Source organism: Ischnura elegans, chromosome 1, assembly GCF_921293095.1.
Source record: "Ischnura elegans chromosome 1, ioIscEleg1.1, whole genome shotgun sequence".
Taxonomy (NCBI): Eukaryota; Metazoa; Arthropoda; class Insecta; order Odonata; family Coenagrionidae; genus Ischnura; species Ischnura elegans.
In genome coordinates, this window is record NC_060246.1 from 163,244,056 (window position 1) to 163,271,806 (window position 27,751).

Consider the following 27,751-nt stretch of genomic DNA (forward strand, 5'->3'; position numbering starts at 1 on the left):
GATGTATGATACGACCCTATGCAGCTTCGGTAGGATTTTATACAGATACTTAATTTTCAGTGATGTAACTTTTTTTGCGGCGATAGAAGTGCCACGCCCACATTCGAGATACGTATGCTCGACCACGCGTCGAGGCTCGACATCGACCCTGCGATGAAACTACCCCGCCGAGGATGATGGAGAAAGCAAAGTGGATCACCCCAGTGCGCGCCAATGATTTGATGAAATATTTATAAAGTAAAAAATGGGCCCAAGGCCATGTTGGGAACAACGCGAAGCGAAGTATGAGTGGTGAAAATTAACTTCCAAACAAAGTTATACAGTATGTCAATTTATGATAGGCGTATGTAAATAAAAAGACAGCTTTTGTAAAGGCAAACAATTATTAAAGCATTCCAATATTAGATATTCTGCTTGATAAACTTAAAAGGAGAAATATTTTAGAGCAGCACTGGAATTATTTGAATCAAAGATAACATGCAGAGGTAGTGCTCCAATGATATGTAGCATGGGTATTTCTAAATAAGGGCGCAAAAGAAGAAAGAGTGGAGACATAAAACTCGCCATGATAGTTAAATGGATGAGTAAAAATAAATTCGTTTATTTTTTACGCTAAAATAGATAATTCGGCCGTTTTGGGCTATTTATTCTAAATGAAGGCTTCAAGGAGCCATACCTCTCTCCATTCTGACTTTCCAAATATAATTCTAAATAAGAAAGCGTGTATAAGGTAAAACTCGAATAAAATATGAAAAGATTATACGCTTTCTGTGATTTTTAAGTCGCACATTTTATCACAATTTCCACGCTTTGCAAATTTTTAAATTTGGAATTCTGGAAAATTTAACGATCGTGAAATAAGGATTTAGCGCCATATAAAACGTGATGGGTGGATGAAAACGGCGGATCCAGGATTTTTTCTGGGGGTTGGGGGGCACAAGGGTCTCACAGGCAAATGGTCTTCTCATATTTGAGATTTAAAAACAACTTACAACAATCATTTTTCAAAATATTCTCTTTCAACGTGAAAGTTATTATTATGGAATTAAATGATTGAGGCTACATAATACACAAAACAAAACGAATGTGATGATAACCATACTAAAATTCTTTTTTTTAAGCGTCTTGGCCTCCCCCCCAGATCCGTCTATGTTGGAGGATATTACTACCCCATTACTTGCCAAGCAAGGCCTTATTTTCAGCACTTATGTATCACAAATATTGATTTAGCAACAACTAGTTATTTCCATGGTAAGGCAAGAAATAAACATTTTGAAATGATTTGCGGCATTCAAAAAAGTAGTGGCTATAAACGAAGACGGCTATCTATGAATAGCAATGGTGACGTAGAAATTTCGTGCTGAAATCAGTCTCAGTTTCCTACTTTGCCCACATTAAATCAAGTTCTTCCTTCCAAGATTAGTCGTTAATTAGAATTAGAGTGTATTAATTATGTCAGCCAATCAGCGAAAATAATGAAAAAATGTCTATGAACTGAAATGAGAAAATATTGCCTTGTTTGAGTAAATTTTAGGGGTGACGTAAACTGGCTAGTAGAGATGAGTCACTATACTACCGAAGGATTGCACTAACAATCAAAATGCATGATCATCTCAATAAGTAAGCCAAAATAACCAATAGAATTATATGACTTGATTTTCTGTCATCTTCCCGAGAGCAACCAGTATTCATATTGCCACCACTCGGAAAGCTCGGCGGTATCGCTTAGCGCTATGTTAGCGGTTAGTAAGCAAGTCAGTGCTACATTTCCGTTTTACAAAACCCGTTCTCGTCGGCTGGCGAGCGCCAGCATACCGCAACATGCGTGATGTAGATTTCGATGCTCAATTGATTAGGAGACGGCGAAAGAGAGCCAAAACGACAATTCAAGTTGACGTTGGTGAAAATTTTCAAATATTCTGCTGGAGCACAATTCTCTCTCGCTGAATTATTGGTGTTAGCTCATACGTAATCTTCGTCTAGTGAGTATATTCGATTTTTTTGAATCGTAGGCTCAGGGAAATAGCTATGTTATTGTGAATGTAATGCTTCTTAAATGCTTTTTTTTAAATATCGGATTCTCTCATAGACCAGTCAGGCTTCATAGCCCTACTGCCGAAAATATTCTTTAGGAGGAAGTTGCAGATAGGAAGGCAATAAGTCGTCGCTTGGAATTTGCTGAATAACAATGGAGCCGATGGCACTTGGTTCACCTGTGGGAAGCCCATCGGGAACTCCCTCATCTCCTACCACATCTCCATTTTTGCCATCTTTTTTGATGGGGGATTCCGCGCCCAACGTAAGTGCCACAAAATAGCCGTCTACCAGTGTATTGTCTCTAAACTCAGGTTAATCCCGGGGTACGTTGAGGTGAATATATGTTATGACTGAATAATTCTGAAACTCATCCACAGCACTCTTGGGAGTCTAATTGATCCTGTATTTTGCAAAAAAAACTTTACAATTTTGTTAACTGCACCGTCACATAATAATTTTAGTGGAACGGAACGTTAACCAATGCATGAACCCAATTAAAACAGATTATATTTTCGGTTTATACTGTCGTACCAGTTTGATGGTTACACGGTGCATTTTTGCGTCCATGCTTTTAGAGACTTTACTCGTTCGTATGTGTGTCTCTATACCGTGTAACCAGATCTTAGATCAGATCAGATAAGTTACGTATTAGAGATCAGAGATTTTGTGAACCTCTATAAAAGCTGCGATTGTGTTTTCTGGGCTTCCACCGCGTTGTTTGATGTCTGATGACGATATTTTCGCGGGCAATCCTGCATAAATAAGTGCACTTGCCTAAAATGCGATCAGGTCGAAGCTCGTAGATCACATGTAACCAAGGAGACATTTTAAAGCTCGTAATGAGCTAGGATATGTAATCAATCAAAAACAGGAAACTTGTGTGACGAGAGAAATGAATCAATTACAAGGGAAATGAATACACGAACTCAAGAGCTAGCATCCTAGCTTAAAACACAACCTCTTTCAAGGCAGTGGCGGATCCAGGATAGGGACAAGGGGGGAGGGGGGCTAAGTAGAAGGTAACCTCTCAGCGGTATTGCGGGTCTGAACAAAATTACCAGTGGCGCTGACTCCATGGAGCCTGAGGGGGCCCGAGCCCCCTCAAAAATTCGTTATGGGTGTGAGGAAAAAATGTGCCAGGCTTGTCGATTTTCCCTGGAGTGTCCAGATATCGAGATTCAAGTTATCAGGGTTCTAATGTTGATCATATGACTATTTTGAAATGCTTAAAAAACTTCAAACTCATAACGTATAAAATTTCCTGGGGCAAGATCCCCGGTTTGGGCCCCCCAAAATTTTTTGTAAGCCGGCGTCCCTGAAAATTATCATTCTATCTAGTGTAAATTGGATATTCAATGGGGGGGGGGGGGAGCTAGCCCCATTAGCCCCCCATATAAATCCTCCACTGTTTCAAGGTAAACCGTAGAGTAATAAAAAGTGCCAGAGTGAGGACTAGAATTGAACTAGGCACCATATTAACCATCGGAATGCAGGAAGCAGCCTCTGTTGATGCATTATTGCACCCAACTAAAATGGTTCACGTTGGCGGAAAGGCTCTTAGCAAAACTAGACCCATCAAAGTTACATTCTGTCGAGATGCATCAATGCCAGCTGATGAAGTCATTACTTAGCTCAATCAAAATATTTAATGCTGAAACTGTTGCGGTGTTTGAGTTCACTACATCTAGAGACAGGACAGGAAGCAAGAGAGATTGCTGTTGAAAACAAGCAGGAAGACTGGCAGCCGGGGAGAGATCTGACAATTCAGTTATCCAAGGAATCCCTGCCATAAGTGTCTGCTCCAAAATGACGATTTAAGGCCAACCCCACCCCACTCCACATTGTTTATGGTATCAATTCGAAATCACTATGCTTGGTCACAGAAACCATTCTATTAAAAGAAGTCAACAGAGTAGAGTTTTATCCTGAATGATGTGCAATGAAAAGCGATAAACTAGTATAAAACGATATACTAGAAAAGGACATCTTTATGAGAAGTACAAGTTCTCCTCGTTTAGAATGTGTACATCAGTGAACAACAGAAAGCCCATCATCCCTGAGCTCTTTCAGAAGATGGCTTATAGCTGGAATTTATGTACCACCCTGCCAGCAACACTTGTCCGCTTATCAAGACTTATTTAATTTTGTCCCCCCCTTGAAAAACCTTAAATCTGGATTCTACTGTATTTGCATGGTCATTGGGGAAACCAGCATTGTTGAGGATACTCTGTATCGGTTGCGTGACCTCTGTTGCCGTGGGAGGGACTGAAATGGAGGCTAGCTGTGTATGTGAGGGATTTCAAGAATATGAGTGAACAAGGTTAGGTTCGTCCTCTTTGGTCAATGCTCACACGGTACTTTTACAGATCAGTCAGGTGGCATATAATATCAATTGTTCAAGAATTATTTAGGAAATATTTAATTTTTTTATTCTCTTGGGTGTCATTGGGAATGGACAACAGGTGACAAATGAAGTACCCCTTTGCATGAAATAAAATTTGCCTTTGATAGATGGATAAAAGGGATTTAAATATGTTGCCTGCACATTGTATGGCGCAGATGTCTCTAATTGTGGAGAGCTGTTTCAGGCTTTATCTTATGGAATTCTAGAAAATGAGTAAACTGAAAATTGCCCGTAAGTTTTAATTTGCTATTATGTCGAAAATTATTTGAATGTAATCTAACCATGTTGGTGTGTTGAGTTCACCGAAGGAATTCTTCTCTCCTGCCTAAACCTTGAATGCCATCTTGTTGCGTGTGAAGTGGAATGTGTGATATCGGCTAGATTATTGACTGTTTGCTCCCTCCCCACTCTGTTGCTCTGCATGTTGTTTTTGTCCATCATTTGGAGCGAATGATGCATGCAACACCCTCACATTACGCATCTATCACCATTAGCGTGTGACAAGCAAAATTTGGTGCAAGTCGCTTGACATGTTCTCTTTCCAATGTGTGTTTTCACTGCGTGACCTCTCTCATTGTTGTCTTTGTCGCAGGTTACAACACCTCGGACCAATGTGCGCCAACAGCAGACACCACGGCATGTCACTTTCGGTGCCAACAATTTTACAATGCCACCTGGCCACCTGAGCAGCTTGCCTCAGCCAATTGGCAATTCAAGATCATTGCAAAGGTATGCTCCCTCTTAATATGTCATCATCTGTTGAAAGGTGCAAAACTGTGAAATTTTGGGCAGAAGTTCACATTTTTTAACTTCGCATATGATATTTTTTAGGAAAAAATGACATTTTAAAAGTTCAATTTAGCCTTGTTTGCAGAAATGTGTAATGGATTTCATTGTCCCATTTGGTGACAAAATGTTTGCTAACCTGTGACGTGAAATCAACACTTCATTCTTATTTATTCAAATGTGTCGCTATCTTTCGTTTGAATGGTGCATGTACATCTGAGCACACATCTCTAGTTCATATTTGTGGTGGGGTCAAGGTGTGTCATTTTCATCCAAAATAGGACTTGCATTTGGTATTCATCCCAAAATGTCATTCAAGCAATTGAGCTTTTTTTAATACTACAATAGAAAATCTTGGAGGCTGGGGAAAGTGACAAAGTTGTCAATTAGGCATATTAATTTTATTCCAATAGCTCTCTACCAAAGCTGTCACTTAAGGTTCGTATTTACTTGTTCACTGAGCAAAAAGAGTTAATGAAGGAAAGACTGTGGAAATAACAGACTGATATCAAAGTTATGCATCGCTAACTTTATTAAATGACTTTTGAATGATGTAATTCAGCCTGCAGTTAATTAAATAGTCTGCTGTTCACATGTTAGTGCAAAAATTTATTAACGATATACATATATAGTAATTGGTTAATAAACTTCTCTCTTTTGGTTTGACAAGTTTCTTTTGGGCTTTTTGTGAGTAATGCATATGTATGTACTCTGTTTTCAAGTGGGATCTATTTGGCAAACAAACTTTATCTGTATTCCGGCAGAAGTTTTAAAAATTAAAGGGCCTATACACCTATTGTAATCTAGCTTGTGATACGCAATCCATAAATTTGACTCCCTGTGTGTCTTGTTGTGAATGAAACAGCAGTAAGAGATCTAATTAATTTTCCTCTGAATGTATGGTGTTATGTATTGCCAAACCATTGGAGTAGCTCATCACAAAATTCCTAGAGAAATCTTTGAAATAGTTTCTAACGTTTTTGAAATAAAATTGGTCATGACTTCAGGTCTTACTTCTTAAGAGTCAGGAATTTGCTAAATATCTAATAATTTTAGGATATTTTTATTTCAAATTAAAACAGAGGCAATGACGCTTAAATCAAAATTTCAGACCCCTGACACGAATACATTATTCACAACAACATTTTAACCGTAATTTACTGTCTGAATACGGAAATCCAAGGGAAATGATCGACTATAACTCCTGAGTTATTCCCTTCAAGTAACATAGAATTGCGTTTTCAATGAGAGCCTTTTTTTAAGAAAGGGAATTCGTTTTTACAAACAAACTACATATGTCACACCAATTGCAGTATGTATGTATTTTTGCCTTTTTGCTTGTAAACTCTCATTTCACGACCTATTTTCAACAACCTGTGGAATGGGAGTTTCCTAATCGTGATGCTTTGGATGTTGATGATGGTCGTACAGAACAGTCAAGTTTTCTTACTGTACCTCAAGCAAACTCCTGGTTTAGTATTAGATAACACCGATATAAAACTAATGAGTGATGACCGATGAAACAACACTTTGTATTACTTTCTTTTGTTTTTATTTCTTTTATATTTATTGATATTTTATAGCATTTTGTCCTTTCAGTATTCTATATTTTTATGAATACAGATAAGAAAATCCAAAATCTACCTTCCTTTTGTAAAATAGCATTTGAAACCTATAAAAACACTGATAATGCCACCTGGACATCTTAAAATCCTCAGCCATGACAACCTGTAGTTAGGATGACATGTTAGTTTTATAGGTTGACCATTTTGCATTCTCACTGCCTCTGTGTGTTTCATCCAGCGTGACATCGCCCGAGAAGGCCACCTCGGACTTTGGACCCCCCACGCTTGGACTGTTCGACACGCTCAGCCCCCTGCCCTCCGCCTCCACTGCCTCTCTCCTCAACAGCAGTGCTTCGTATTCGTTAGCATCGGAAATGTCAAATTCAAGATTGCTGCCTTCCAATCACCCTAGCATGTTGACGTCACCTGTGCTTGGCATGGACAACAGTCAGCAAGATGCTGTGCTATTCGGGAGGTGAGCAAAGTGTGTTGTAATGTTTGAAATGGTTATTCCAGTAGTAGGGATTACCCTTGTAGACTATGCCACTGGTAATTTCTACTGTAAAACTATTTGAATTATTTGCTCTATTTTCAATGCATTAAACTTTCAGCTGTGAAAATTGAAGATCTGGCCTAGTAAGTGTCGCATCTAGTGCATGCATTGTAAATTGTTCTCAACTGCTATTGTGGATGGGAAACCTGTTAGGTGGAGGTGTTATGCCATTTTAAGATTGAATTGTATTCAAGTTTTTCATTACAAATTAAAAGGAATTTTAAATATAGATACAGTATTTAAGTATACAGTGACTAGCCACGGTGATAACTTTTACGGAGTCACCCACAATGCACAAATTGTGCGAAAAATTGAGGCTGGAAATCGAGGGATCCGGGTTCGAATCCCAGTCAAGGCAAATGATTTTTCCTCTGTGGATTTTTCGCACAATTTGTGCATTGCTGGTGACTCCGCAAAAGTTATCACCGTGGCTAGTCCCAGTATGTTTAAATAAGTCTAGAGCAAACACCTCTTCGTGTTCAAAGTTCCGGCTTTGCTCTCCGGCTGTGGTGCCATGCGCACGACTTGGACTGCTAGTCGCATAATATGCTCAGCAGTCCATACCACCTTGTCCGGTATAGTCCACAAATTTCCACAGGGAAGAATGACGCCTCGGTAGCTTTTTTGGCTAAAGCACTCGGCCGGAAATCCAAGGGTTCGAATCCCGGTCAAGGCAGATGATTTTTTCTCTGTGGATTTTTCACACAATTAGATACGGTAGCCCAATCAAACTTGCTGGCTCTCTCATCCACATGCTTCTATCCTTCCTCACGGCTGTGCATTCATACTTGTCTCTCCCTCTATTGCTCTCCAACACATCAAATGAATGCTGATTTGAAATGTCGTTGCGTCTCTCCTGAGTGTTGATTTTTGTTGTTGCAGTGAGGGGCAGGAGAAGGCGTCAGTGTCCCTGGCAGCGTCGTCGAGTGGCAAGGAGCGTGGGCTGGCCGCTGGTGAGGCTCCGCCCAGCAGCTCGTGGGTCACCGTCTTTGGATTTGCGCCTCACGCCGTGAATGATGTGCTTGCGCACTTTGTGCACTGTGGCACCATTGTGGAGCAGCGTGGCGCTGGGGGAAAGTGCAATTGGCTGCACCTGCGCTTCCGCTCGCCTCGTGAAGCGCGGAGGGCACTCGGGAAGAACGGCAAAGTGTTTGGGGGCTGCATGATGGTGGGCGTGGTGCCTTGCCAAGATCCTGTAAGTAGTGTCTCGCTCCTCAACCCCAAGAGGGCGTCTCACCATGAGAGATAGCCGTGGCCACTCACCCATGCGTGAAAGAACACCTTGTTAGTTCCAATTTTATCATTGTTGCACATCTACAGATATTCAGGGAATGGGACATTTTGGTGCCGTTATCTCAGCATAGCCACCTTGTTGCCGACCATCTTTGCGTGAGAAGTGTTGGTGCGGGACACCTTGGTGCGACAGTGGACGCTCAGGCATTACCTTTTCTTTTCCACATGCGATAGTGGATTTCATTTTTTACTCATTGTCCACTACAAAACATCCAACTTATTTTTATTAAATGATATGTAAGAATTGATTAGTGTATATTTTTAAAGTTGTAAAAGCAAAACTAGAAGAGATAATTCATTGAACTCAAAATATATATGTAATGCACTTAAGAACAGCCACTTTTTTGAGAAATTATTAGGTAAGAAAATTACTAATGGGTGGGGGAATTTCAAATTTATGTGGTCAAGCGTAGAAGTTAACATTATGTTCTGATGACAGGTTGTGCTCTGTTCCTCAAATTTGGTTGTCTATCTTATTTTATCAACTTAAGTGGAGAAGAGAAATTAAACTCCCTCTCGCTTACTTTGCTTCGAAATATTATTTTGAAGGTACACTGATTCAGCCTTTTGTATGGTCTTGAGCCATCATTTCTTTTTAATACCATCACTTAATTACCTGTCATTATGAATAAGTAGCATTAATACTTTATTGAAGTTATGTGTAGTAAAGTGAAAGGGAGTTTGAACCTTCGATACAGTTGTCAAACTAGAATGTAACATAACTCATGTATAAACTCTTAAAAAATGTCAGCTTCCTGATTTAAATTAAGGGGATATGTTGTGGATTTTCTACACATAGGAATAAGTGATTTTCTCCACTATTTTTTGAAGCGTAGACTTTCGCAGTGAGATCATTGGTGTCAACGGATTATAGGAGCAGCCACGTATTGCCCTTGTCATGCGAGCTTTCGCAGCCGTTGCAGGTCACATGACAAAGCGCAATATGCGGCTGCTCCTGAAAGCCGTTGACACCAATGTCTCCACTATTTTCTTAGTGGCTCACCTCCCCTACTGCCTGCACATACATGTGTACATAACCTTTTGCACCTGAGATGATGTATGTATATCTTGTCACCACAGACGGTGTGTGCGTGTGTTGATGGAGTGCCTATGTCTTTGTTTGCCTGCAGGAAATCCTAAGCAGTCAAAAGGAGAATGTTCCGGGACCTGAGGTGAGCTTCCCTTCGTTGCACCAGAGGACATCGGATGGCTCACTCAGCGGGATGCGCCCCCTTGGCCTCGACCAATCGTCTTCGTGGAAAGAGGTGAGTGCCATGGCAACGCAGCTCGCTTGCTGTCAGGGTGAATGAAACATGCCTTCTTGGACACATCCTTGCGTTCAACATTGTGTGTCGTTTATTTGTGTTCCTTTTGGGAAATGCTGCGTCCAAGTCATTTTTGCTGGATGTTTTGCTCCTCATGCTGGGAGGGGAGGTTATATCAAAGGGTCAACATCTCCTGGCCAAAATTCAAATTGGTGCCACAATGGGGCAAAATAACAGCATTGTAGTGTTCTCCTTTCAAGGAAGTAGTAATTTGTTAACATTTTTCAACACTCCTGAATATTTGGGTAGGCTAATATGTATACATGTATAGTATAGTAGGGATGGAGGGATCCAGACTTTTTTTCAGAACCAAATTTGTATCGGATCCTAGATTTCCAAAGTCAGATGTTCGGATATTTTCGGATCCAAATTTAATTGCCTGCTATAAAATGAAGTGACTATTCAAGTTTCTTCTGGGTCCATAGAATCAAAGGAATGCTATTTTGATTGTCATACACATTTTAATATTTATACTGATTAAAAATCATTTTTATAAGCTTCAAAGTTATTTTTTTTTAACACTAATATCTTTACATGCTCTGGATATTAACGGTTGCACTTGCATTTGGAAATGAAAATAGGTTTCAATCTGTAGATAAATTATCAACTGGATTGAAATTTTCCTCACACACGTTTCCCCTGAATTTTGCCTCTTTCCCATAGCATACCCACTGACTTGTATTTCACTCGCATGTGCTTCAATAGTCGTAAGGTGGATTTTGCACTTCATCGAGATAGTGTCACGCCACTGTCCATGCTCATGGCGTACATTGAGATCTCTTTGTCTCAGTAAAAATGTTTCCATTCTATGAAAGACACTTTTTTTATCAGTATATCATGACATTGAATTGCAACTGCACAATTAACAATGTTTCGATCAGCATTGACTTCACATGCAGCAAGGTGCATGCAGGAACAGAACGAGACGATGGCTCAGCAAGGGGAAGGGGTGGGCAGCAGAAGTGCGTAAAGGAGAGGTGGAGGGGCCGGAGCGCAAAGCGCCCTCTGTCTTTCATGCGATGAGGGAGCAAGGGATGAACACTTGCATGTGACGTCTTTGCCTTCAAAGCAAAGGCAGACATGCTATGTGACTTAGTGTGTTTGTGTTTCCAGTCCCTCTTGTCTTGTTTAAGTGTGCTCATGCATACATGCTTTGCCGGCCTCGGTGTTGCCAGGGTAAAGTCTATGACTGCTAACCTAGAGGTCGCGGGTTCGATTCCTGCCTGGGTGGATTGACCACCATCCAGGGCATGGATGTTTGTGATTGTCAATCAAGTTAGTTGTAAGAGAGGACAATGTTGTCCTGAATTCACTTGAAAAATAAAGACGAAATTATTATTAAAATTATACTACGCTGTTTCTTTGAAATCTTTGCTGTTTGGACTATGTTGAATATTGGTATAGCCTAGTTATAACTATAAAGCTGTTTTTTAATTAATAAGAGCTTAAAAAGTTAAAGACTGCCAGATATGCGTTGTGTTTGGTCACATTCCATTTGGAACCTTGTGCATGTCATCCAATTGCCAAAAGCTATCGAGACATATTCGGGCCCAGTAGCTGACTCACCTAACATTTGGCCTTCAGAAATGGAGAACTGAAGCTGGTAGGCCATAAAAGGTCACTTGATGAGATATGGGGTAGGGATGAAACGCGTTTCCATTGTTCCCATGTAACTCGATATTTTCCTTTGTAGCTAATGATTTATGGTATGTGTGGTCTTGGAATGGAAAAAAAACATCTGAGAGCATGGGCTGAGGGCTGTTGAAGGGTCGAGGGGGGGCAGTTGGTGATTTTGTGAAATGTGCAAGAAAGAGTTAATTTGACATGGTTATTATCCTACAGCACGGAGACTCCCCCGATTTCAATTGTTGTTCAACCTCTTGGGAAGATTCATAAAATGCGTGAATTTTTAGTCCCTGGAATTATGCGTGAATTTTCGCTACAATTGGGAATTTCAAAATCTTTTATTTCAAATCCATATTTCACTTAAAATTTTGCCAATTTTGCAGTATCTTAGAAGAATTTTTGCAGCCGTATCGAAACGTGGAATTTCAGACAAGACAACAGAATGGAAAAGTCTGGCACTCTTAACTTAAAAAGTAGGATTCAAAAGCACTAAGAATTGTATGCCAGGTGATGTCAACATCTACAACTGAGGCGGAAGCTACATCTTACAGGGTTCCAACTCAACTGTGAAAACCTTAAAACCGTGAATTTAGTCTTACCGTGAAAAGAAAAACCTGGAAATAGCCGTAAATTTTGTCATAAAACCTTAAAACATCTCTCAAACTTGATTGTAGACCTACGATTGACGGATCAAAAGAAAAATCGATATTTCGATCATGTTTCAAGGCCGAGTCACGTGCAGACACTGTCCATGCATTACCTACACACATTTATTTGAAGTGCAATTATTAGTCCGTGAGCCATGGCGACACATTGACCTTAAGCCTGTGAATGGAAGACCGATAACCGGTAAAGTGTTGATTAACCCTGGCGAAAAATCAGACACTTCTTCACTTCCCTGCCTCCTTCCATTGTCCCACTCACAACCTTTAGCCGGCCCTGCATTTTGCTAACGATAGGTGACGTCATAAGAGATAGCACTTTCATTGCTGCGCTTGCATTCACGGCGTCTGTTGAGTAAGTTAATTTTTTTGTTAATTTTCAGCTGATTGTTACCTGATCAATATTTCTGTCCAAAATGCCTTATCCGCAGACCGTGAATTTGACGACATTTAGACCGTGAAAACCTGGAAAAAACCGTGAACATCATAATTTAGTTAGCATGGGAACCCTGTCTTGGCTAGTAGATATTGATTAATTTTAAATACAACGTGTGCTAACTAATTATTCCTTTTCCTAGTAAATATGTAAATGAAATATGTATTATTTAAAAGTATTGAAGTAATTTTGGGTGTTTAAAAATTCTTATCTATCGCAGTAATCTTGTAATATTAACCTGGAATTTTATCAGTGATCACGGAGCGTGGTCGTGCACTGCGAGGCTTTGAAAACAGGAACACGGTGCTCTTGTGAATGCAGCTAGCACGCGATCCCTCCCGTTTTACGAAGGGGATTTTAACTGATATAATAAGCCCGGTGTATCCTCATATTAATGCCGTAATTCCGATGATTTTGCATACGATTTAATTTTTTTTTAAGATCACTGAAAAAACTGAGCGAGAGTGAAAATCAAGCACGGATAATCCGCAACACGGATAAACTACAGCCAGATATTTGGGAGTCTGTTGTACTCTCCAATTTTAATTTACTCAACAACTGCACGCTCCACTATGTCTTTTAAATTTCTTCCGTGAACATTTGAAACTGTGGAATAGCCAACAGTTGATCTTAGTAGAATAACCTGCAAGGAAAGTGCTTTGAGGTGTATTTATTCACTTTGTCTTACATCTGGTATTTAAATTTATTACCCATGTCACACTTGAGCTGCACAGGTTCCCTCCTCTCCAATTGATTCTTTATTTATGTCTTTAGACCAGGGTTTGGCAATCTGTGTACTCTCGGCCCTTTTAAGCCATTTTCAGAGGCCCATAAAATGATTAATGACTACAAATTCAACTACATACTTTAGAGGAAGTGATCGTGAAGATTATGTATTGCTTAAATTTAGTGGAGCAGTATTTTATAGTAAAAAATACCCCAGGAATACTGTTATTTGCATCTTGTGTAGCCATTCCATCTTTGACCTACAGTTTGTACGCATGAAATTTTGCCAACATCAGCTTTCAATGAAAAGATTGTGCAACTGCTGGACATTAAATGCCACAGGGCCACCATAATCAGCTCAAAGCAGAACATTCGTGGGTTTAAGTCTTACTTAGGTAACTTCTGGTTTGAATATACCACCTCCAGCCTATCTACCTTCATGCAATTCAGAAAAATACAAAGGTGCTAGTTTATTTGAAACGAATGGTGCTAATTTCCTGCTTCAGATGTTAGAGGTTAAAAATGGACCATATTATTACAGTAATACTTCAATTCACTGAGTAAGTTTTGGTGAGCAAATTATAAAAATGTTGTTTTTATCTTGGTGTGCTAGGTTGTTGTATCAAACCAGGAAAACAATTCATTGGTCATTCTATTTGCCATTTTAGTCGGAATTAGATTGCATTAGTGCATTAGGTTTTATTATTATTAATAAAAAATGAGTGTGATGTACCAATATGCTCGTAAAATGGCTTGTTGGGGCATAGGTAATCTATATAAATAGCTGAAAACTAACCCCCAATTCTTTCTAAAAAGTACTCCAATTGCTCTTAAATTCCTGATTTCGTCTCAGTTTACTCCTATAAGCACTCTAAACTCTGATAATTTACTGGGAAAAATATAATGGATTTACCTTCCTTTAAACAACTGCAACATAAACTACACATTTCAATCAAAATATAAAGCCTTCAGTTTTGAAAATTATTCTGAAGTGACCTGTAATTATTTGCACTTCATAGTAAGAAATGCGTTGTAAATTGAATAGTAGATGTAACGCACAGCAAAACAGATAATACATATTTACCTACTAAGTATAAATACTGGTGATATTAAAAAACTAAGTTTATCTGTGTACATTTAATTTTAAGTTGGCTTTATGTGGTTTTAAACAATTTTTGTCAGTTGTTAAGATGTTTTTTGGTGCCCTACATGATTCTTTCCTCTTCTCAGTCTCCAAAGGCTAGGAGCGCATCGAGTTGCAGCAGCCCCTCGCCCCCTGGTGCCATCCGACCCCTGATGAAAACCGTCTCGTCTCCTCAGAGCCAAGTGAGTGCCTCCCCCATGCTCCCTCACCCTCAACTGTGCCATCTAGAGATCAATCTCTGGATTATCCTTCTCATTATACTCAGCTGCTCATTGACTAAAGTGAACGACTCCAAAGAGTAAACTCCAAATGCTAATTATAAGTAAGTTAGGTGGAAAAATATCTCCAGATCTGGTTTTGGAGATATGTATCATTACTTCCCCCTAACTTAAATTAGCGTCTGGATGTTCTGTCTCTGAACACATTCGTCCCTCTTTTAAGCCAGTGTCCTAGGGTCAAATTTGCAAAAAAAATGTTTGGACCAAAAATTTTGATGCAAACGCATTTGGTCCAAAAATTTGTATGCTACAGGAATGGGGTCTCCCACAGTGCATCTCATTTGGACCAAAAAGATAGAAAACAAACGAAAGGTGATGTAAACAAATGTGGAAGCCTGTGAAGTAGGGGACTCTGTCATTTTTAGCAGTCGAAATTGTCTGAGCAGACCTCTTGAACATTAATTGGGCGAAAGAAAGAAAACGGAGGGAGTGTTGGACTTTGCCAGAAAGGGGATTCCATGAAAGCGTTGGAATAGGAGTGCTAAGTATGTTGGAGAAGGAATTGGTTGCCAATGTTCCCGTAAATTATTGACATTAATTGGCAATAAGCGAAGATATTTTCATGTCCCTTATCAGCAAGGTTGAGGGCAGAATTAAATGCCAGGATACAAACATGAGGCAGTTCATTCCCTCCAGGAAAATGTTATTAATAAGTGATGGACATTGTAGTTGAGATGATGTTATGAATAGTGCTCCAAACGTGCATTGAAATCACATTTTATTCTCTCCTAATGTAGCACTTGCTGAAATAAAGTCCTTGTCCTATAATAATAGTGATCAAAATGGACAGCTGTAGTGTTTCACAGGTAGTCATTTCTACAGCCGCTTGCTCGCTCAGAATCTCATGCCCTCCACAAAGTTACCTGTAGAATTCGGCCTCGATACCTTAAGTAAATCTTTAATTCTTTCCAAAACACTCCCATGTATTGCGATTGTAATAGATCGCTTCCTTCTGATTAAACATGAACTCATTATTACGAATTTCCTAGTTGAGAGTTTTCATCGCCTCTCGAGACCAATTTTTCTCATTTTTACTTTTATGACCACACCAGACGATGAAATAGATGATCATGAACATATATATATGTATATATATATACATTTGAAATCATGTCTTGTGAGTTACTTCGTGGTATGGTGACATTATAGATTCAAAACTAAACCTTTTAGTAGTATTCCACAGTATTTATGAAAAAACTCAACTGGTTTCGACCTTTTCAGGTTTCAATAATGATAATGACCTGAAAAGGACGAAACCAGTTGGGTTTTTAATGCATACTGTGTGGAATACAACAAAGTTTATTCTTGTATCCAGAAAATTTATATTTATTAGTTATAATGCTCATGCAGAGGATAAATAATTTTAACCTGTGTGTCAGCACTCGGCGATGATTTTTGTCAAAGGCCCCGTGATTGGTTGGTTTCATCCAATTGGATGAAATTTTAGAACCTGTCCTATCCATTTGGACCAAACTAAGTATGGTCCAAAGCTAGTTGGATGAAATTTTGACTGTGGGAGACAGTGCGCGTCAGTTGGATCAAAATTTGATACAAATATTTTGATGCAAATGTGACCGTGGGACACCAGATTTAGGACGATCTTTGCTTTCTCAAATCTGGTTTTTCTCATGATCGCCCTGACGACAGCATGGCATTCTTTCATCCCTTTTGTACCCATGCCTCCCCCTTGGGAGGGGTCGTCGACCTCACAGTCTCGGGAAGCACATTCCTCCTTCCTTCTCGTGTGCGCTCAATGGTGAAAGAGTCTCAGAGCCAGTGCCTCAGCATGTTACCTGTGTATCAGGATTGTGATCCACCTGTGCATTTCATCAAGCACATTTTTATGCAAATTACTTTTCCAATTATTTAAGTGTAATATATGCAAATATAAAGTCAAAATGTGCACACTCTTACAACAACATTTTCTGCTGTGTGTCCACCCATTTGTGGATCAAGCGTTTTAACTCGAAAGGTGAACCCACCAATTTGTAGTCTCATGAAGAAGTAATGTAGAATTATGTTAAGAATAAGCTTCAAATATATAGTCTTCCTAATTTAACTAAATATATCTATATGGCATCTTATTATGTGGTATGTGTGTACATAAATTTAGCCAATCGTTCGTGTTAATTATATGTTTACATGTTGTGGCAATTTGATGTTCATACAGATCAATAGATGGAAATCAAATATGTAATGCTTGCTAAGTACATATATCTGTTGGGTGAATGGGCGATGACATGTATGTATGATGTTTGTCTGATGCAGTCGTAGTGACGATATGTGCACTCACTCAGTAAGATTCCTTCCTATCTCTTTCATCAACAGCTTCACACGGATGGATCTGCTAAACCCAGTGGACTGCTTTCAAAAACCATTGACTTTTTGTTTGGACAGTGAAGAACCATTGCATCTTTATGTGCCTATTTTCTGGTGGTCATCAAGTGGTAAACTTCCAAAGACAATCAACTAGTTACGCTGTTTTTATGTGAATTTTTCCTGCAATTTTTTACTGAAATCCCTCTTTACGTACTGTAATTATGGAAAGACTTTGCTAAAGTAAATTAAAATATATTTGTTATGCATTGCAACATTATCATGATTTGTTTCGTTTAATCCTGCAAGAGTTGCATCTGACATTCTAAAATGATCCAACATTCCTCTTCTTCGATGATACTTCAATTACGAATGGATAGTAATTGATGATTTTATTTCTCCTATCTCCTTCTGTGCAGAATGTGGGTGAATGAGTTAAGCATTGATTTTGCACTGTTCATGATTTGCATTGTTCTTCATTTGTAAATTGCAAGTCCAACGAGCATACCTGCGGTGAGCGCTTGATTTTACTTGCTAAGTTTTCCTCCTTATTTCGCTCTAACAGAATTAAATCTGCACCTCACAGGCATATTATGTTGGAGTGAGGCATTCAAAATGGTCTGAAGGATTCATCTGGTCATTCAAGTGTCTCTCTTCATCATTCTCTCATTGATCACTGTCAAAGTGGTCTCTTCTCTTGTGGCAACTGCTCATCCTAGAAACAACTCGGTTTGCCACTGCCGAGCTCCGTAATGCATGTGAAAAGTTTCCTGCAGTACACTGGAAGGACAGCTATGGTAAAGATAGAGACTAAAACGGTAAATACAGTAGTGGTACAGGTTTAAATGTCTTTGTTAAATCACAAGGATGAAGAAGACATGTACAAAGATATCATGGAAGTAATCAAACAGGTACGGTGTAAGAAAATTTTTTTTAGGTGATTGAAAAGCTGTTGTTGGCAAAGGCCAGGATGGAGTAACAACTGAAAAATTATGGATTAGGAAATTGAATAGTAAGAGGAGATTGGCTCCTGTAATTCTGCACAGAACAGAATTTAGTGGTTGCAAACATACTGTTTAAGAATCACATGCAAAGGTGTGCATGGAAAATACTAGGAGACAAAAGAAGATTTCAACGTGACTATATTTGATTGCAGCAGAGTATTAGAAATAAGAAAAAGGACAACTAAAGTTAACTGGAGGCAGATATTGACAGCAACCATAATTTGATGTGATGATGAAATACCATCTGAAATTAAAGATATCAATGAAGAAAACATGGCAAGTAGAGAAACAAAGGAGTCAGAAAGAAAAATGTGCATTTCAAAAAGTAGTGGAGAGCAAAATAAGATAAGCTGAGCTTGAGAAATCACTGGATAGCTGGAAAAATATTAAATGTGGACTTCAGGAGGCCGCATGAGACATCTCAAGGAGAAGAAAAGTTTATGAGAAAAAGCCATGGATCATGGATGAAGTCCTAGACATCATTGATGAATGGATAAAGAACAAGAATGAGAAAACTGAGGAAGGACAGACCTGCTACTAGAGAAAGGGAAGTAAAGTGAGGAAAGCTAGAGATGCATAAATGATGAACCTATGTGAGTATGTGCAAAATAAACTTGTACAGGGGAAAGTGGAAGCTGCCTATAGAATCGAGACTAACCATTTAGAGGATTAGAGTATAATATGCAATACCATTTACCATGCATATGGATGGAAAATATTGATTCAAAATGAAGACATAGCGAAGAATATGTACTTGGAAAAGTTATACAACGGATGTAAACTCAGCAAAAAAATTATCCGTGATTAAAGTGAGGCAGAAAAAGATGACATGGGAGCCGGCATCGTAAGATACGTAAGACTTAAACGTAGCATTAAGAGACCTGCAGAGGAATAAAGCTCCAGGAATAGATTATATTTCAGCAGAGCAGGAGGCTTTTACTCAGCTTCACCAAACCATCTGCAAAATGTATTCATAGGAGAAATACCAAGTGACTTTGAGAAGATCATCATCATTCCTATTCCCAAATAGAGGAGAGCAGAAAAAAGTGAGGAAATTAGGACCAAAAATCTGATGACACATGCGTCGAAAATGGAGGCAAGAAATCATCTGCAGAAGAAGAGAGTACACAGTATAAGAATTCTTGCATGAGGACCAATTCAGATTCAGGAAAAGTGAGAGCACAAAGGAAACAATTTTGGCCCTTAGGCTGCTCAGACAGATGAGAATGGGGAAGAACAAACACGTTAAGAGCATTTGTCGACTTGGAGGAGGCCTTTGTTGATGTGGGATGTAATTCAACGCTTGGAATTCTGAAAGAAGTCGGAGTACTCAATGATGGCAGAAAAATTGTACATAGCTTATCAAAAAAAAACTGATTAGTTGCGATAAAATCTGGACCCAACTGCCCTAGAAGTAAATAGGGTAATTCACTGAGAATTTACTGTATGTGTTCCTTCAATGTCGTGATCCAAACTGATGTTCCTTATTGCCACAGTGAAATGCATTTTTCCATTCCACCATTGATTCGATGAGGATCAGGAAGGAAATACCTATTTGTTTCAAGCATGACTTTATGGAATCTACTTGACATAATGAAAAGTAAAGAAAACTTTGTAGTTCCACGTAAATATTTTATGTACGACCTAGGTTTTGACGGGACACGTTATCGTTCGGTACAGATGCAAAGAAGACAGAGGCACACACTAAATTACTTCCAGAGATTTCAAGAACCCACGGGAAGAGGGCGCGTCCGTAAAAACATAGTCATCTGAGGTGTTAGGGGAGGCATAGGGTTTTTTTCTTATCAGTGTGCAAGGAAGGAGGGTGTAGAAGGGGTGAGTGGGAAGGATACTAAATTTCGTTCACCATATCGATGGCTAAGTTCTAACAATAGGTATCTCAAAAATAGCAATTTTTCAGGAGAGCAAAAAAACAATTAATTACTTCTCCTTGTACACTGAAATTAAAAACCGAAAGTTCATAGAACTGAAAAAGAAGCACTCATTTCCAAACTAAGAGTTTCTTTTTTGCTTGAATTTCATTTTTTTAATGTTATTACACTTTGTTTAAGATACCTATCTCAAACCTGCCAAAATTTGAGAAACGTGTTGTTAGAACTTAGCCATGTTCCTTGGAAAGGAGCTTTGTTCCTTGGAGCAAATCCACGAGGTGCGTGAGTGAGAGCGCGTTTCTCTTAATTTTATTATTTTCTCTATTTCTTTTGTGTGAGTGGGTCACTGTCGTGAGCTGTTTCACGGCCCTAGTTCGTTCAATCACTTATATTCTATATAGTGTAAATTGGATACCTGGGGGGGGGAATGATGGTAGAGGGCCACACTGTAGCCTGTCATACCCGGCCCAAATCATGGCGAATGCAAGGGCCCTGGAAGCACAGTTACATAGAGATAGGAATAGAGCAGCCACAGTACCAGTGAAAGGACATCCTTCTTAAATTCCCCCACTACTTTCTCCCTTTGCTGGGAAGAGGGACTATTGCATGGCGTTAAGGGAAGCACCACCAGCTGATTCCTTGCAACCCATCAACAGATGAGCACCATCAAAAATTCAATTTAGATGCAGGCAATCAAGTTAATATCTCATTCATTTATTAGCATAACATATTTCAAACAGAATTTCCATTTTCACACACAATACAACTCAAGTACACTTACAAAATGAGACATACCTCTTCAAGTATTCTTTTTTTTTTTTCAATTTACCATTTTCTAAATTCAATAATTCAATGTTCCCTTCAACCGATAGAGATACATATTCTTAACCAGTCTTTGTAGATATCTAAATTACATATTCCTAAGAACTGCAATAATTATTCATCGCAAAATCATCCCATACTCGTGCATTCTACAGAGCTACACATGGCAGGTAATAAATACAATAACACACAGCATGAGGATGGATCCCTAGGGAGCGTGCCACTACTCTCACGAGGACGACAGTCTCTGGCATTAAAGCACAGCACTTAAAGTCTCGATGAAAGGTATGTCGTCAGGCATCCCGATACACAGCGGATCTCCAGAGATACTCAAATATCAAGAGAGGATCCTCCCCTTAACACCATTTCCAAATTGCATTGTGCCGTAATTGATTGAAGTGGGGAGAACACGCTGTGAAATCAAACGAGCGCCGCTAAGCACTGCATGGTCCTCCCCCCGTGTTCTCCGTCTCTCCGCCCAACAAGCCCTCTGCATCTGCGTGTCACTTGCTCGTGGGGGGATCGATGACGGCGCTGGCGAGCACGCTCATGCGTGGGTACTTGACCTTCTTGCGGTCCAACTCCTCCTGCGCCCACAGGATCAGCTTGAGGAGGCTGGTAAGGCGGGGAGGGGGCGTGGACGACCCATCTCCCCAGTCACGATTCTCGGCACGCAGGATTGCGGCATTCAGCTCACTCGCTACCTGCAAAGACAAGCAATTGCGCACCACCTCAAGCCCATGCACTCCAGCCATAATCGGAAACAATATGCAAGGCAGTTAAAATACAAGTGGCTAGTCTACAATTTCTTATGCCCTGCTGCTATGTATAACGAGTCCATTTTCCCGAGGAAGTAATCTAGAATGCATAAGGTAAACTTTCTTTAGAGATATGTCGTGGAAAAGCATAATTAATGATCAACGAAGATATCGTATTGCCCACAATTATATCAACAGAGTACTTCACGTATTTCAATTGTTATAAAATCTTCTCAAAACAAGTTTCTCTCAGTACCTGGTGCTTGTACAACAATTGAGCGTGTAGCACTCTGTTAATAAAATTGAGGGCAGTATGATATCTTTTTTGATCATTATTTGGAATGCATAAGTCTCAGTAAAAACTCCCTCAAAAATTCTACAGCAAGGTGCTAGATGAAGTGATTGTAAACTCATTTCAGAAGCATTTCTCCAAGGAAAGGTAATGTGGCACCAAAAAAAGAAACTTTGCCATCTCCTCCACAAATTATTGTAATATGTATTCATCCACTTTTAGCTTTATTTCCACGCCTTGGGACCACCGCAAAGCTAGATGCAGATAAAAAGCTATATTGCATCGCAGTGTCTAGTACATTGCAGTGCCATTGCTAAAGGAAGTGAAAGCTTCCATTTGGCGCTCTAATATAGGCATGCATATTGGTGGAGTTGGCTGAGGCAGATGTCTAGCTAACAGCGTGCTCCATGCCTAATCCCATCCCATAAATGTTACACAACAGCCAATTGGAGGAAATCTTATAATCTTACATCTCCCATTAATCTTCCAATGAAAGATTGTCAAAATCAAAAGGATAACCAGCACAACCTGTCAGTAACCAGAACAGGGAGGAATGCATGGCAGCTTTTTCAATCACTTTTATCTGTAAAATTCATAATGGAGAAGGGGAGATTTTGCTTAGATGTAGCTGCAAAACTTAATCCAGTCTGGCATTATTAACATGAAATAACATTCCTCGCAGCATTTTGAAAAGCATGAGTCCAAACAGGATGTAATTCTGAAATCATGTAATCTAGTTGCCATTGCTGTCCATTTATACCACTGAAAATGTGTGGCAAAACCTCTCCACCACCTTGGCATGGAATTTCTCAGCTGATGCTCCACCAACATGACCTGGAGACTGCCCAGATGATGTTGGACAATCCAAATAAAGTGCCAGATGGTTTGGCATGGACTCGTACCTTCTACTTGCACAAAACGATTTCACATGTCTCATTAACTGCCCGAAACATAGTAATTGAGAGTGATAAGACATTCAATGATGTTTTCAGGCATACAGTGCAGTAGTATCTCAAGCAATTCTTTTAACAGTGGTGATGTGTGGAATTATGGGCAGATGTGTGGGAGGGAGAAGAGGTGGAGGGGAAGGAGTTCGCTCCCTCTTTCTAACGACAAGGTTAAGAACAAGCGACTCAAGGGACAAACACGTCTGGTCTTGCAATTTTGTGATATCGCTGCTTTCAAGGCAAAGCCAGGCAAGCTGTGTGATTCACGCAGTTTGCTTTTCTGGTCTGTCTCATTGTGTTGGAGTGCACTCATGCTACGCTTGTTTATTTGCAAATAGCACTTTTTGGACAGTGTTTAATATTGACCTATCCTTATCGTAACTCAATAAGGGCCCAAAAAATGTAAGTACTTTCAGAAATGCACCGTGTTTGGTCTCATTTTTTTCATATTTTGCATGCTTTTTATCCTATATTGTTTACAGGATAAATGGATCATTAGACCTCTCTTCTCTCAAATCTATTCCCCTGCATTTTTTAATTTGATAAGAAAGTAAGCTAATTTTTCAAGATCCATCATGACTTTTGTCACATTAATTCATAATTGCTGATTTTTTAAGAACATGAAGCAATAACCCTCTCTGCATTTTCATTGTGTCGCATTAGAACATCAGTAATTGCAAGCAAAAAGAGAATAATAGTGCACAAGACATCAGCTAATATAATCAATGAGATGAAAGGGAAATAATTAAACCGTATTATTATTGAGTGTTATTACCATATGTATATTTTTATGACAAAAAATATATCTGTGAAAATTGCATTTCACTAGAATACATCAAAAGAGCATTCTACATATTAGCTTACTCCTTTGGGGATACACAGCAGGTTAAAAAATGAAAACCTATTTAAAATTTAAATTCTCAATATTAATAGACTAGCTCACCGAAAACTGAAACAATGTAATCCTGTAAACTATAATGTTTATTAAAGTGACAAATGCTTAAAGACATATATTATATATTAAGAAATTACAACACTTTGGTAAAACACATTGGAAAAATAGACTAGTACTGGGTTTAGTTTCATCATATTTCCTTACTTTTGAATAATTTATTGCAACGGATGAGTATAATGTCTTCTTCCATTTCAGGACATAGTTTTCCACTGAGAACACTGAGGATGAATTTGAAATCAGAGAAAACTCACCCATAGCTGACATGCATCATAGGAAGGGCTAGTGCCATGTTAGCCAACTCACATAGCTCTTGGGTTCTTCAACTTTTTTCACTCCCAAACCAATAAAATATTTTAGCTTTTTTAATTCTTGGGAACGCATAGAACTCATCCAAAATTGTTTCAATGGAAATGCCATGATTGATACCAGGTGTTTTTTTTCTTTTGTGTTCTCTATTTAATTTGCAACAAAGTTTCCGTGGGATCTTCGTCGTCAACTACGACTACTTACTCCATCTTCTGAAGCAGCTGACTCTCACTGAACTTCTTTTCTAACCGCCAACAAAAAGGCACGATCACAATGAAGCTAAAAGCTGTACGGCTCTTTCCTTCTCATTGCCTGAAAACAATACTTGTAACAATTACTCTAAACAATAGTGTCTTCATAAAATAAAGTCTTTTCCCTGCGTCCCATGGCATCATAGAAATGTTGCACTAGTATTACTGAGCTCAGTCCTGCTGTTGTCAACTAACATTGTAGCAACGCCTCAAGGAAGTCACCCACTGCCAACTGTTCCGGCTGTAGCTTCTTAACGCCTACCTTAGATACCATTAATGCAGAACTTATATCAAACATTTCACTCTATTCAGCCTTGGACCAGAAAACTTTTCTTCAGCAGTTATTCATTGCTCCTGCACACTGATATTTTTTAGATGCAATAGAGACTAAAACATGTCAGCTGTTGAATGCCAATAAGTTTTGCATAAGAATTGGCTTTGTGAGCTCTGGCCCTCATAGGAATTTGGACGCACATTAAGGGATTCCTTAGTGATTTTAAGATGGCTTGTGCTCTATTTATTACAGTCACGTGCCTTTTCAGAGCATCACCTATTGCAAGGTCAAGGGTATGGGCCGCACACTATTGCCACATGACGTCACATTCTTTCAGAGAGTGTAGGACATTGACTAACTATACCTAGGTCTCATATTTTTGTTTCCCTCCGAGTTGAAACGAAACATTTTTGTCACAATTGCCATCCCTGTTTCCCACGAGTGTGACAGCGCAGAGTGGTAAAATGACATTAGAAAGGAGGGGTTGCACTTGAATGAGTGCGAGCCACTTCCATCGTTAGAGGACTATGGCCATTTCCCAATTCGCAATTATTCACCCCTCGCGCACTTTTCAATCGTCAACTTACGGACGTGACGACAGCAAGGGTGGATCCAATAGGCGAGGGTGCAAGGGAACGAAGGGTAAGTGAGCAAGGGAACGCGGATGCTCCCTCGTTCACGCGCCCTCGTGGGAAGTGGACATGAAAATGGCGGCAATGGAAAACTCAGAAATCTTGAACTGGAGTTGTGAGTAATTTTGTGTTTATTATGTGCAGAGAGAGCGTCCAATCGGTGCCAGAAAAGTCAAAATATTGAGCAGTCTAAATTAAAAACGTAAACAAACCGAGAAGCAGGGTAAAATTGAATCTTAAATCAACCAACAGTTGTCCTAACACTACCCTGCGCTTCACATTTTGTTACTATCAATGGTTCGCATTATTTCCATTCACACTTTCTGGTGCCAGTAGAACATTAGTAAGGGAGCAGGGTGCAAGGGAGAAAGGAAACGAGGGCATACCATGGGGATTGGAAAACGGCCTACATGCACAGAAACCTTGATGAAGTGGTTGGAGTGCGAGCGCACATAATTCAAGGGCACGCACGTGTGGGGAGGATGCAATGCGCTCACCTTCTGGCGGTGCGTGGGATGCAGTAGATCGGCAAAAGGACTCTTGTCCGGCTCTTCAAAGGCGAGGAGCGCAAGCGTCCTCTCGAGCTCAGCAAGCACTGTGGGGTCTGACTCTCCAGCCTCTGAAAGCTGCTCCTGCGCAAAACGCAGAGCCTCCTCAACACGGCCCACTCGGATCAGCTCAATCAGGTGCAGTTGCTGAAATATACACACATGTACGCACACAAATCAGTCCATGGCACCCAAGCTCATTCCTTAAAAATTTCATTTGATTGACAGCTGGATATTTCACATTTCTGAACTTACGGCCACATGTGAAATACCCATGCCCACATTGTGCAACACATAAGGTACGCAATGGGATCAAGTGCAGCTTACTGAGGTAGAAACGTCCATATCATGTAATATTTGTCAAGGAGAACCAACAAGTCAAAAAATATTAAACATCGCCACTATGATGAAATTTTAGGATAAAATGGAGTCACAGAAGAGAAAACAACACTGTTCTTCACCATTTGCGTTCAGTTAATACTGTGTGTACTCTGTAAGTATGTACTCTCTACATTGAACACCAACACTCAAGGTCGAGTGGAGAAGGAGGGTGATCTAAGAGTTCAAAACCCCCTATAAATAGGGAGGGACAGTTATCACGCACCATCCCTCCCACTCCTCCCAAAACGTACAGAGGTAAACCAACCCCCACCCATTTCTTTAAATATTATCAAGCCTGCTAACAGCAATGTATCCGCATATTAAGTACCTTGTAAGTGTTATAACAAAGAACAAGTATTGACATTTATTTAGATAAACAATGGAGAAAACTAATTTGCCGTTTAGTGTTGAAAAGAAAAGACAATGCGGAAGTCTCATCATAATTGTGCTTATTTTGTTCAACAGCGAGCTTAAATCGCCATTGACGATGTTTTGACAATCGTTAGAAATTATAACGCGCGTTCACTCCAACGGCACGAATTCACGTTCTGGCCCGTCGGTCGTTATTATGCTATTGGGGTTATAAGTTTACAATGCAAGTACATCCACACACACACAATGAGGGTAAAAACAAGATTCGCTAACCTGAAGATGGAAGTAGAGGTAGCGATCATTATCCAACAATTCAGGATGAAGATGGTTGACAAGGGCTGTCGCTTCCTGCACACGACCTCCTTGAACTGCATCTCTAATGCGGATTCGATCGTCCAAGGAATCCAAATCAACACTAGGTTTGGCTCCAGACTCTTGCTGGAATTTCTCAGCAGCTTCCTTGAATCCTTCTGTAAATTAAGATCCCATTACTATTTGTTAAAAACTCTCGAAGCGATCATATAGATGCCACTGATAATTACATAAAACAAAGCTAAACATACAACGTATGAATTCTATAGTCAATCCCTGAAATCAGGCGACTCACCCGTGACTAGGTAATTCATAATCAGCTTATTCATGTCTGCCCTCTGAATGTGTAGCCCTTCGAGTCGGTTCATCCAATCATCTTTTGTGATACTTTCATGTTTCTCAGTATAGCTCATGTTTTCTGACGTAAGGATCGCAACGAAAGTCACTTATGTTTACATTGGAAAAATCACCGGGAACTAGCAATCGATTTCTTCTCTCAAAGAGAAAACTAACAAACGTATCGAGCAGCACACAGGGACAAAAGTCCTACTTAACAACTGTAAAATTAACACAATGAAAATAACTGTAGATCAAAAATTACTCCTTAGCAATTCTTTTGCACAATCACTGCGAGACGTAACAAATGAATGCAGCGAAAATGTAGTTGAGAGAAAAGCTACAGCAGCTACAGAACAATCGAAATAGCCAAGAGTCCTCTAGGATTCGTATAAGTAACTACAAAGGCTGCACAGAGAAGTAGTTCATATGGCACCCACCAGGGGACTCTGAGAAGCCAATACTGCAGCGCCAATTTTGATGAACTAGGTCAACGGAGCGAGCGAACATTCGTTTGT

The 27,751-nt window shown here is 39.6% G+C and overlaps 2 protein-coding genes across 2 annotated transcripts; one reads left to right on the top strand and one right to left on the bottom strand.

The window, feature by feature from the left end:
- The first annotated feature begins 1,841 nt into the window (after nt 1–1,841).
- LOC124172926 (nucleoporin Nup35) lies at nt 1,842–17,431 on the top strand. Its single transcript, XM_046552448.1, has 8 exons — nt 1,842–1,982; nt 2,090–2,299; nt 5,034–5,170; nt 7,031–7,267; nt 8,228–8,540; nt 9,769–9,903; nt 14,644–14,739; nt 17,164–17,431. Exons 2-8 carry the CDS (start codon nt 2,189–2,191, stop codon nt 17,233–17,235), a joined length of 1,101 nt encoding a protein of 366 aa, XP_046408404.1. The 5' UTR covers nt 1,842–1,982; nt 2,090–2,188; the 3' UTR covers nt 17,236–17,431.
- A 3,309-nt stretch (nt 17,432–20,740) lies between these two features.
- LOC124172934 (glucose-induced degradation protein 8 homolog) lies at nt 20,741–27,630 on the bottom strand. Its single transcript, XM_046552460.1, has 4 exons — nt 27,193–27,630; nt 26,859–27,055; nt 25,782–25,979; nt 20,741–21,573 (listed from the first exon to the last, which is right to left on the bottom strand). Exons 1-4 carry the CDS (start codon nt 27,308–27,310, stop codon nt 21,373–21,375), a joined length of 714 nt encoding a protein of 237 aa, XP_046408416.1. The 5' UTR covers nt 27,311–27,630; the 3' UTR covers nt 20,741–21,372.
- Between the last annotated feature and the right edge of the window lie 121 nt (nt 27,631–27,751).